An 11,223-nucleotide genomic window follows, 5' to 3' on the forward strand; every position below is an offset into this window, starting at 1 on the left:
CCTGAAAAGCTCACGTTCAGGGAGCGTCAGCGTCTCTTTTCCCTGGCATCCAGTGCATAAAATAAGGTTAAACCCCAGAAAAAGAAAGAAAGAAAAACGTTTATATAAAGAAATGCAACAATAAGCAGACAGTACCATGTAAAAGTAGCTGTAAGAGTGTTTGTCTTAGCAATGTCGACATTTCAGCTTTAAGAAGATGTCCAGGACCCCCAGATATTTTTTAAACAATGTGAGAACTTTTTCTTGTATTTTCCATTTACCAGATAATAAGTAACCAAGTCAGTTTATTTTATGCTTATTTAATTTTTTTTTTTACTACTTTCAAAAAGTAAATTTCATTCTTTTACTAAAAGTTACTTAATGCGCTGATAAAACTGCACCACCGCCTTCTCTTGTTCTTGAGTTTCGATGGAACCGCTCCGCATTCTGCGGATCTCGTTGATCGCATCGATCCCTGAAATCTTCCTCGTTTTTACCAGGTAGCAGGCCAGCATGGTCCCTGTTCTCCCATGCCCATGCATGCAGTGGACAGCCACACCCTGACGATGAACAAGACAGTGTTTATTTGCTGCAGCCGTTTGTAACTCAGTACACACCCTGCATTACATTGTGGTCAGACAGGTATTTGCACAGATGTATTTACTTTGTATAACCTTCCATAAGTCTGTTAATTCAAATAACAGCCAGAATATGTGTCAGAGTAGCTTAGAAAATATGCTGAATAAAAGTCAGAAAAGTTGCCAAGTAGGCTTTTTAAGGCACCCCACCTCTTTTTAGCTTTTGATTTATGCACTTTGGAAAAGCTGCAAGGCTAAGAAATAATTTTCCCTGCTGCTTTTCTAGGAGTTTAATAAAGTCAAGCAACACTGATGCAGTAGTATAGAAATGAGGCCTGGTCCTGAAGTTCTTAAAATACTTTATAAGCATAACCACTGCAGTGGGTGAATATAAAATCATACCTCCCCCTTTGAGTTGGCTTCTTCCACGATAGAGAGAAATCTATCAATCTGACTTGGTGAGGGAGGAGTGAAGTCTACTATCTTAATGTGGTGAAGCTGTAAGTCTGGGCATGAGTCATGGTAAGGAGGCTTCCGCTCACACAGGCAAACCAGGTGTTTGATGCCATTGTCCAGCAGAAACTGGTATTCACATGTCATCCTGGGCATTGCCAGTCCGGCCAGTTTGCCTGGCTCCACCCAGGAGAAGTTGTGAGGAGCAAAAGAGGCCATGAGTGGAAGACTGAGGAGAGAAAACAGAGAATGTTTGCTTAGACTACTTCATAGTTTGTTGAGCCTTATGGAACATTTATTGATTTATCTTTCAGAAAAAACATGTCAAAAATTAATCAAGCATCTTGAATGGCAGAGTAAAAAATGTGGCAGCATCAGCAAACACCCACTATACAGAAAATCAGAAATACCTCCAGTTCAATCTGATTGCAATTTAACAAAATATTTCTACATTGTTTTCAAACTGCTTTAGGTTTTCTAATGTTAACTGGCATCACATCAGTTTGCAGCTAGAGAAAAAAAATCAGCTGAGCTGACCTCTCCCTCTTAAACTACAAAAGCAAACTGAAACCATTACTTAGTCAAAGAGACCATAACTAAACTTGGCACAAAAAGCAAAGAAATTTGCATTTGGTTGACTGCTTCTTCCCTTTAATAATAGCAATTAGTGTTGTATACATTTTTTGAAAAGCCTGATTAGTCACCTTTACAATGAGATAACTTGTAAGGATTATGCTTGTGTGTAATATCTGTAATATGAATGTAGCCTTTAGAAGAAACTACATGATCTTCAACCAGGAGAATTAATCTAAACATGTTTAAAAAAAAGTTAAGCCCATTTATTACTTAAATTAAAGGGAAAACAACTCAAGACTGAAGAAATTTTAGGTCCTTCAGGATCTCAGACGCAGTTTTCAGTGAATGGTCGGCTAGGTTTCGTGAGATTATCGTTGTCTATGTTTTCAGCACGTCGGCATCATTCTGTGATCATAAATTTGGTCGGGATCAGGTGAACACGGGAGTTACCGGTTCGATCCCAAATAGTACAAACAGCATGACCTGCGTTTTTTAAATTTATGGAATATTTAGTTATTTAACTAATGTCAGCATTTCAATAGAGCTAACAGATAAACCCAAGCAGTTAGCAATAGTTAATAAGTACAAGAAGTACACACCATTAGAGTCTATCTAGTCAACATTAAGACAACATCACTGGCAAAGCTAGATGGTCCGGTGATTCACTAAAAGGTTACTTTGGAAACACTAGATATGTCAGCATAGTAAGACCGCTGTAGAACAGGCCAAATTTCACGAAGCTTAATTGAAAAATTATAAACGCAAGACAAGTCGGTGGCAGCTAGCTAAAAGTTAGCTTTGAGCAACCGCTTCCGTTGTTCTGCGAGTCAGACCGGCGTTTTAAGTGAGGACGTTCAACGCCTTTACACAAGCTGAACCACAGCAGTCGGTGTTTTTACATAGAAGCTACAAATTTACTTACAGTTTACGTGAGGAATGGACAAACAGCTACCGTGTAGAACTTGCTGAGCTAGTTGCTAGCGCCTGCTACTCCTCTACTAAATACACTGGTAAAGTTTAGGTTATTTGACCGGGCTTAGGTCTGTGGCAATGCTAGGTGCGGCAGCAGCTCGTCCATCACTGTGTATTACAGCTGTCATAATCAGCAGACTTATTGAAATGTACCTGATGCCTAGGCAGCAGTGTCATTACTGACACACACACACACACACACACACACACACACACACACACACACACACACACACACACACACACACACACACACACACACACACACACACACGGGTATGTATGATACATACATATATATTTATATACATATATCAGTCAACAAACACAGTTTGTGACATGTCGTCAAGTGTGCCACAACATGTGTCAGGATGGCCGAGCGGTCTAAGGCGCTGCGTTCAGGTCGCAGTCTCCTCTGGAGGCGTGGGTTCGAATCCCACTTCTGACAACCTTTTAATGTCTCTGCTACACCCATGTTTACATTATAGTTTTCCTGAATATTTTCACTATTAATGTATTAGGAACATACAATCATTCAGTATTTATTCAGATGGGTTGGTACACATTGGTACAGCAAGTACGGACTACTGAAATTATTTAATTTAGTCGTATTATGCTTTTTAAAAAAATGTAACACAACTGTAAATTTGATTAATATTTTCCTTTTTTCTCATTTTCTTACAAAAGGACCTGAGGAACCAGAAGAGGTACAGGGCCAAGGGATCATGGTGTGACTTGGATGGCTGAATTCTCATTCCAGATTTTTTTTTCATTCCTCATCAGAGAATTTCCATTTGTTCTGTGTAGCAATGTGGTCCTTACTACTTTCAAGTTAATTTACCTGTAAATAGCATAGTTTCATCATAACCATTATCACCAACACAATAATCATTTTTGTTGTACAATGTTGTACAGTTAAATGTACAATGTCATTAAAAATGACTTTTTTTTTCAGTAAAAATAAATAGAAAATACCACACTTGAAATATCTCATTTTAAAAGACATTGTTTTCCAATAACCCTATTAAACAATAATTAAAACTTTAAAGAGTTATTGAAAAATGTTGTGCTTTTTAATATCACTATGCACAACAACAAATTGCTTTCACATGGAAACTACATTGCTTTCCCTTGGGCCCCATATTAAATAGTGTCTTGACAATCTATTTGTGATCTTCAGGAGGCAAGGTCTTTGCCCACAAACAAAGTAGCTGCGTCAGTAATGACTGAGGCATCTATATGTCAGACTCAACGGTATTTGGAATAGAAAACCTTCATGAGTAAATATTCTTTACTGATATTGACTGTTAAGTTGCGGCAATGGTTCCCCAAACGTTTTCTGCAGGACCCCCTTTATAATTGCGAATTAATGTCAAGACCCCCCCCCCCATCCCACTATCACATGTACCCCAATGCTTACAAAGAAACATACGACGAAATAGTCTTTAGTTTACTGGCTGCTACTTCATTAACTGTGTTTAAGTCCCAAAGTGGTGTTATAACCTGTTTGACTTCATACTGTCAGATGCTGATATTTTGAGACATAAAACATACTGTGGTTTCTCTCCTTTACCCATCATTGACCATTTTTATTATTTGACCATTATCTGGTCAAGCCTAGAACAAGATATGCCTCATCATATTTACTTGTTTTTTGATTTGCCTTTGTTAATTCATCCTTGTTTGCCCATTGGTACTTGCACAAATTCATCCGTGTTCTGCTAGCAGTGCAAAAACTATAGGTTTTATTTGGCCCCTGGTATAACTCTGCCTCTCAGTTTGGGAACCACTGACTTATGGAGACAGTGGCACTTTATGGCTGAGTTCAGTCATTGGGGGTTGAGCCACAGTCTGAGGATCCTGAACCTACAGAGACAGAAATACACAAACAAGTTTCTGACAACCCATAATATACTATGAAGCATCTATGTACCGTCACTGTTAATTCATTTTTAATGTGTGCCTAAAACTAATGTGCAGTTGCACAACATGCATTGTCTTTTAGTTAGTTTACATTAAACACATTGATGTTTCTCGGGTAATTTCTGGATGGTTTGAAGGAATACTTTTTCTAACTCAGATAAGTAAAATCCTTAAAACTTAAAAACAGTGAAAAATATGTATAAAACCAAATGAAATTTAGCTGTCTGGACAGTTTGTCATACTCTCTGAAACAGCAGGGCTGGCAGGGGAATGGACTCCGGTTTCAGTGGGGTTGGTGGATTGGGCCGTCGTTCAGCACATGTCATCTTGTAGAACTTGAGCAACTTGCAGAAGCAACTTCATTTTAAGCAGATGGCATTTCTTTTGATCTCTTTTTACCTGGGATGGTTTTCTTGCTGCACAGAGGTTTGGTTTTGCAGCAGAAACATGGAAGCCACCAAATCTTGGGTAGGTAAACAAAATAGTGTTTTAAGAAAAGGAACACCATTGTTACACATCAGGTCAAGATAGCCTCTGCTTCTGCTGCCCTGCAGTGCCAAGGCCTGCAGATGTTGCCCGTGCACTCTGCTGCCTTGTAGGTCTCTGGGCAATACTTGCTCTGGTTTGCTGAGCACATGTACATTAATAATTAGTTTGTGTACAAACAACAATGCGCATACACATGCACACACCTACACACACATAATTGGAGTCATAAATTGATCAGTCTTACCTTCTGTGTGTGAAACCGCATATGCTATTAAGCCAAATACAGACCTCTGGTCCGGTGTCTGCCTTGCACATTTGTCAATCTAGTATAGTACATTTATAAATTACTTAATGTTTATCACCTCACAGACCGTTAAAACTTTATTTTAAGGGTAGATACAATTCATCTAGTACAGTGGTTCCCATCCTGGGGCCCTGGGCCCTGTCTGGAAGCTGGTTTGTTTCCCTCTCCAGCATGTCAGACCCCTGTGCTGGCATACGTCCTCCGACACCCAGGCAAGGCGGTGTCTGCGTATAGTTGGTTACAGCGTAGCTGATGCCAGTGAGTGCTCTTACACTCGAGCGTGGGGGGTACGAGTCGTGTTGGTGTCGTGTTAAACTTTGATATACAGAACACCAAACTATATCACTTTAGTTGTAATAATCAGTTCAATATTACATAAAATGAGACCTTATAAAATATATCCTATTTGTGCCAACCTTATCCTGGTCAGTGCCCCTGCCTGGCCCCCCATCAAAGCTTTTCTAGACCCACCCCTGAATAGCTGAATTATAAATCTTTTCTAACACCAGTCAACTACTTTGTTAGAGCTCTAACGTGAATTTATTTCTATTCTAGGATTGTTCACAGATACACAAATATCATTTTATCAAACCATTACAACCATTATGAGCATCTTGACTTAAGTGTCGGTTCTTATGAAATAAATTCCATTTTAACAACAGGCAAGTTAACCGCTTCTCACTATGTGCTATTTTTTAAGCGATAAACCCAAATATAGCGATTAAGTATCAGAGCGTAATAAAATACAAAAACTCACTCCAAACTGAGGAATAAAATGTTAATAACATTGTATACAAAATGTTAACATATCTGCAGGTTAACACAGATTTATTAGTGAATTAATCACTTTCTCATGTTCAAATTAAATGCACTCATAATTTTGCACACAATTGGCGTCTTGCAGGACCGACACCCACAGCGCATCTTGTGCTAGGAGAAACGTGGTTGAGCTAGCTGCTAACAGGCTAAACAGTGCAACACGGGAATAAAAATTCCACAGAACGCTCTAACAATCACTCAGTAACTACAGTATAATTTAACAAATATGTTAACAAAGGGTTCAAAGCATTAACATACTTATTACATACCTGTAACGGGGAAATTTAAAGAAATACACTCAAACACGATTCTTCGTCTGCAGCAGATCTAGCGTGAGGCATGCGCAGAGAGCTCCCTCTTCTGGTCCCTGCAGGCATTACTAGTCCAATCTGAATCTTTACTCAGACTTAACTAACAAATCACTGATCATCTTAACCTCTTACACATGAACGTATGTCATTATACAAAACTATTGATTTTAACAGGTATAAGACACATCAAATCGAGATTTCACTAATCAAATAAACATGAATTATTTTATGTAATTTCACATATTTCACATAGCCCTGAGGGCTCTCCAAAGGGATGAATAAAGTATTTCTATTCTGTGATATACTGAGAATTGATGTCAATGTTGTAAGTTGGAGTAACCCCTAGAGGGCGATCTTCCTCTGTTTTGTTATTGTACTATTGTCCGCAGAAGAAGAACTCTCTGTGGACGCAAGCTGTTGGCATGTCATTGTAAAAACGTGTGACAAGAGCTGCAAGTAAACGGGTTATAGTTCACAGCGGTGTGCATCATTTTTTGGTCACTATACGACATCATTTTTGGCGACGAGGATTACACGTGCTGTGACTCGTCGGAAGAGGTTGGGTTCTTTTTTTTTTTTTCTTTCTCGTTTTTGGGCACCCTTTGGACGGAGAAGGGTGGGGGAGTATCGAGTAGCAAGGGACAAAATGGCAACCATAGGCACTCTAGTGGCATTCGATGCTAAAACCCCGAGTTGGGAAGAATACTGCGAAATCATGGAGCAGTTTTTTGAGGCTAATGGAATTGATGATGGACATAAGCAAAGAGCTATTCTCTTAAGTGTGGTCGGTGCCGCAACTTACAGTTTGATTCGGAACCTCCTCAGCCCAGAGAAACCAAAAGAAAAAACTTACCAACAACTGGTGACGCTGTTGAAAAATCATTTCGACCCAAAGCCCAGTGAGATTGTCCAGAGATACAAATTTGATTCTCGTAGCCGCAAGCCAGATGAGTCAGTAATGGACTACGTAGCAGAGTTGCGTAAGTTGGCTCAAGACTGCAATTATGGAGATACTTTGCAGCAGAAATTAAGAGACAGAATCGTCTGCGGGATTAACGATGATCGGATCCAAAGAAGACTGTTGTCAGAAACAGATCTTACGTGCGAGAGAGCCTTGTCCATAGCAGTAGCAGCGGAGACGGCGAGCAGGAATGCCCAGGATCTGCAAAATCCGAGCGTAACGGTGAAGTGTTTCAAGTTAACCAAAGACCCGCACAAGAGTGGTGCGTTCAAGGGCGGTACGAAAGTTTGTTATCGTTGTAAAGGACATCATGAAGCAGCGGAATGCAAGTTTAAACACGAGAAATGTCATGCGTGTGGGAAAGTTGGGCACATAGCAAGGGCTTGCCGCAACAAAGATAACCAGAATAAAAGACATGCTAAAAGTAGTGAAGCAAGAAAAGGAAAGAAATGGAATCCGAGCCACAGCTCCTACAAAATGCAAGAACAGCGTGAGGATAGACGTGGGGACAGTTCGGAAGAGGATCCCTTCCCCATTAATTGCGTCAAATTCAAGTTGGGGCGCATGAGCGACACTTCTTTGAGAAGAGTAGAGTCTTACACTGAAGAGTTGAAACTGAACGGAAAGAGTGTTAAGTTTGAGATTGACACCGGCTGTAGTCTCACAGTGATGAATGAAGAAATGTTTCATGGAGTGTGGGAAAAAGCCAAGACCCCCAGGATCAGGCCTGTTAGGATAAAGTTGGAGTCGTACACTGGAGACCCCATCAGAGTGGTTGGAGCAGCGGAGGTCCAAGTCCGATACAAAAAGCAGCGTGCGAAGTTGCCCTTGGTGGTGGTTAAAGGAAATGGCCCCACTTTACTGGGAAGAGGTTGGCTGGAGGACATTCACCTTAACTGGCCTGAAATAAGAAACAGGTTTCAGAATAGCCAGGTACATCAGGTAAAAACAAAAAGGGATGCTCCACAGGAGTTACAACCAACGCTGCAGGACATACTGTGTAAACATGAAGAAGTGTTTAAGGAGGAGTTAGGTACTTTAAGAGGTACTAAAGCAACCATTCACGTGGCAGACAAGGCGGTTCCACGTTTTTTTAGGCCCAGATCTCTTCCCTATGCTATGAAGGCCAAGGTGGACGAAGAATTAGACAGGTTACTGAGGGAAGAAATAATAACCCCTGTGAAATACTCGGAGTGGGCAGCACCTGTCGTCCCCATCCTGAAACACAGGAGGTTTATTCACTTATAACAGATTACCATTCGGTGTGGCTTCAGCTCCAGCTATATTCCAAAGAACTATGGAGAGTTTGTTGAGCGGAGTACCGATGGTGGCAGTCTATCTAGATGATATTCTAGTTAGTGGAGTAGATAAAGCTGATCATTTGAGGAACTTAGACAGCGTGTTGAAGCGACTGAAGGAGTCAGGACTTCGTTTGAGGAGAAACAAGTGCACATTGCTTCAGGATGAAGTGGAGTACTTAGGTTATCGAGTTGATGCGCAGGGGCTGCATCCGGTGGATAAAAAAGTGAAAGCGATCCAAGAAGCTCCTGCTCCCACAAATGTCACCGAGCTTAAGTCGTTTTTGGGGCTGTTAAACTATTATCATAGGTTCCTTCCAAACTTAGCTACAGAGTTAGCCCCATTACACGTGTTGTTACAGCAGGAGGTAAGTTTGAAGTGGAATAGAGAACAAGAAAAAGCTTTCGAGAAGGCCAAGAACATGTTGAACACATCAGATGTGTTAGTACATTATTCAGCAGACACAGAGTTGATACTGTCATGTGACGCGTCCCCATATGGTATAGGGGCAATATTGTCTCACATTATGGAGGATGGAAACGAGAGACCCGTTGGGTTTGTGTCGCGTACGTTACAACCAGCAGAAACGAAATATTCTCAACTGGATAAAGAAGGTTTAGCCATGATGTTTGGTGTTGAGAAGTTTCATAAGTACTTGTACGGACGCACTTTTACTATTTACACGGATCATAAACCATTAATCTACCTCTTTGGTGAGAATAAGCAAATCCCTCAAATGGGATCACCGAGAGTACAGAGGTGGGCGGTTAGACTGAGTGCTTATCAGTATAAAATAGTCTACAAGCCAGGTAAACAACATGCAAGCGCGGACGCGTTAAGCAGACTGCCGGTTCCTGAAAACTCAAAGGGGGAGGAGAGGACTGAGCAAGTGTTAATGATGGACATGTTAGATGAGTCGTTAGTACACGCAGATCAGGTCAAGAGTTGGACAGCTAGAGATGTAGTTTGTCCAAAGTCCATGAGTATGTCTTATCAGGTTGGCCTGTTGAAGTAGAGTCTGATCTTAAGCCGTTCTACCAGAGAAAGTTGGAGCTCAGTGTCAGAGATGGATGTGTTCTCTGGGGAGCCAGAGTTATCATTCCTTCTAAAGGTCGAGAGAAAATGTTGAGGTTGTTACATCAGATGCATAGCGGGATGTCTAAAATGAAAGGTCTAGCTAGATCGTACATGTGGTGGCCGGGAATGGACCTAGATGTGGAAAAAACGGTTCAGGCGTGTCAAGAGTGTCAGGCACAGCAGAAGGCACCCACATCAGCACCTTTACATCCTTGGGAGTGGCCAGAGACGCCGTGGGCAAGGATTCACATTGATTATGCAGGGCCATTTTTAGGAGAAATGTTCCTAGTGATTGTAGATGCTCATTCTAAGTGGTTGGATATTTATCCTATGAAGACGTCGACATCGCAAGCTACGATAGAGAAACTACGGATGAGTTTTAGTGTTTTTGGGTTACCAAAAGTGCTAGTGTCAGACAATGGGACATGTTTCACAAGCTCAGAGTTTGAAACATTCCTGAAGCAAAATGGAATACTGCATGTGAAATCAGCGCCGTTTCACCCCTCTTCAAACGGACTCGCAGAAAGGGCAGTTCAGACATTCAAAGAAGGGATGAAAAAGTTGAAAGACGGAACAATTCAAACGAGAGTGTCAAGGTTCTTGTTTAGTTACAGGATCACCCCTCATGCTACGACGGGATTAGCACCTGCCGAGTTAATGATGTCGCGGAGACTGAGGTCTGTGTTGGACTTGGTCGTACCAGACATAAAAACAAGAGTGCAACAAAAGCAGTTTCGTCAGAAAGTGAATCACGACAAACACAGAAAACTGCGAAGTTTCGCACAGGGTGATGATGTACTCGTCCGGAATTATTCGTATGGACCTAAATGGATACCAGGAGTTATTCATGACATCACCGGACCCGTGTCTTATTCCGTTTGTGTTGGAGGAGGAAAAGTCATAAAGAGGCATGTAGATCAGGTCAGGTCCAGGTTTCCAGTTCCAGTATCGAGAGATGAACCAGAGCACGAGAGGGTGTCGTTACCTGAGATGCGCTCAGTTGTGGAAGGTTCAAGATCTACAGAGATGGCAGCACAACCGAGTTCGGGTGGAAAGGAAACCGAAAGTCTCCTGTATCCCAAGACAACCCGATTCAGGAAGACTTACCTCTGGAACCAGAAGTGAGACGCTCAACACGAGAGAGACGTTCTCCGGCTCATCTGAGAGACTATGTGTGTTAAATATGTTGAAGTGTCATATTGGGCTTGAAGTTTGTTTTGTATCTAAAGAAAGAAAAAAAGGGGGGTAGTGAGTAGAAAACTCAACAAGTAGGAGTTCACAAGGAAGTCGTTTTATTCCGAGTACGGGTTGTTCTCTTAAAGGTGGGGGAGATGTGATATACTGAGAATTGATGTCAATGTTGTAAGTTGGAGTAACCCCTAGAGGGCGAACTTCCTCTGTTTTGTTATTGTACTATTGTCCGCAGAAGAAGAACTCTCTGTGGACGCAAGCTGTTGGCATGTCATTGTAAAAACGTGTGAC

At 41.3% G+C, this 11,223-nt stretch overlaps 1 protein-coding gene and 1 non-coding gene across 3 annotated transcripts; one reads left to right on the forward strand and one right to left on the reverse strand.

Moving 5' to 3' along the window:
- Nucleotides 1-246: 246 nt before the first annotated feature.
- On the reverse strand, nt 247-2,778 carry dusp23b (dual specificity phosphatase 23b). Of its 2 annotated transcripts, none has more exons than XM_041972800.1 (3): nt 2,712-2,778; nt 960-1,239; nt 247-539 (listed from the first exon to the last, which is right to left on the reverse strand). In XM_041972800.1, exons 2-3 carry the CDS (start codon nt 1,227-1,229, stop codon nt 354-356), a joined length of 456 nt encoding a protein of 151 aa, XP_041828734.1. In that variant the 5' UTR covers nt 1,230-1,239; nt 2,712-2,778; the 3' UTR covers nt 247-353. The 2 variants fall into 2 exon arrangements, with proteins under 2 accessions (XP_041828734.1, XP_041828733.1); XM_041972799.1 differs by lacking the exon at nt 2,712-2,778 and adding an exon at nt 2,509-2,694.
- A 145-nt stretch (nt 2,779-2,923) lies between these two features.
- trnal-cag lies at nt 2,924-3,006 on the forward strand. The gene has a single exon. It is a non-coding gene; the product is annotated as a tRNA-Leu (tRNA).
- Nucleotides 3,007-11,223: the final 8,217 nt, after the last annotated feature.

The sequence above is a fragment of the Melanotaenia boesemani genome, chromosome 20 (genome assembly GCF_017639745.1).
Source record: "Melanotaenia boesemani isolate fMelBoe1 chromosome 20, fMelBoe1.pri, whole genome shotgun sequence".
NCBI classification, from domain to species: Eukaryota; Metazoa; Chordata; class Actinopteri; order Atheriniformes; family Melanotaeniidae; genus Melanotaenia; species Melanotaenia boesemani.

What these genes read in the sequence shown, in the direction of transcription:
- dusp23b (XM_041972800.1), bottom strand. Translation starts at nt 1,229, where the DNA reads ATGGCCTCTTTTGCTCCTCACAACTTCTCCTGGGTGGAGCCAGGCAAA. An exon ending in AAGCCAACTCAAAGGGGGAG is followed by an intron (nt 540 to 959) that starts GTATGATTTTAT and finishes GTTCATCGTCAG; the next exon opens with GGTGTGGCTGTCCACTGCAT.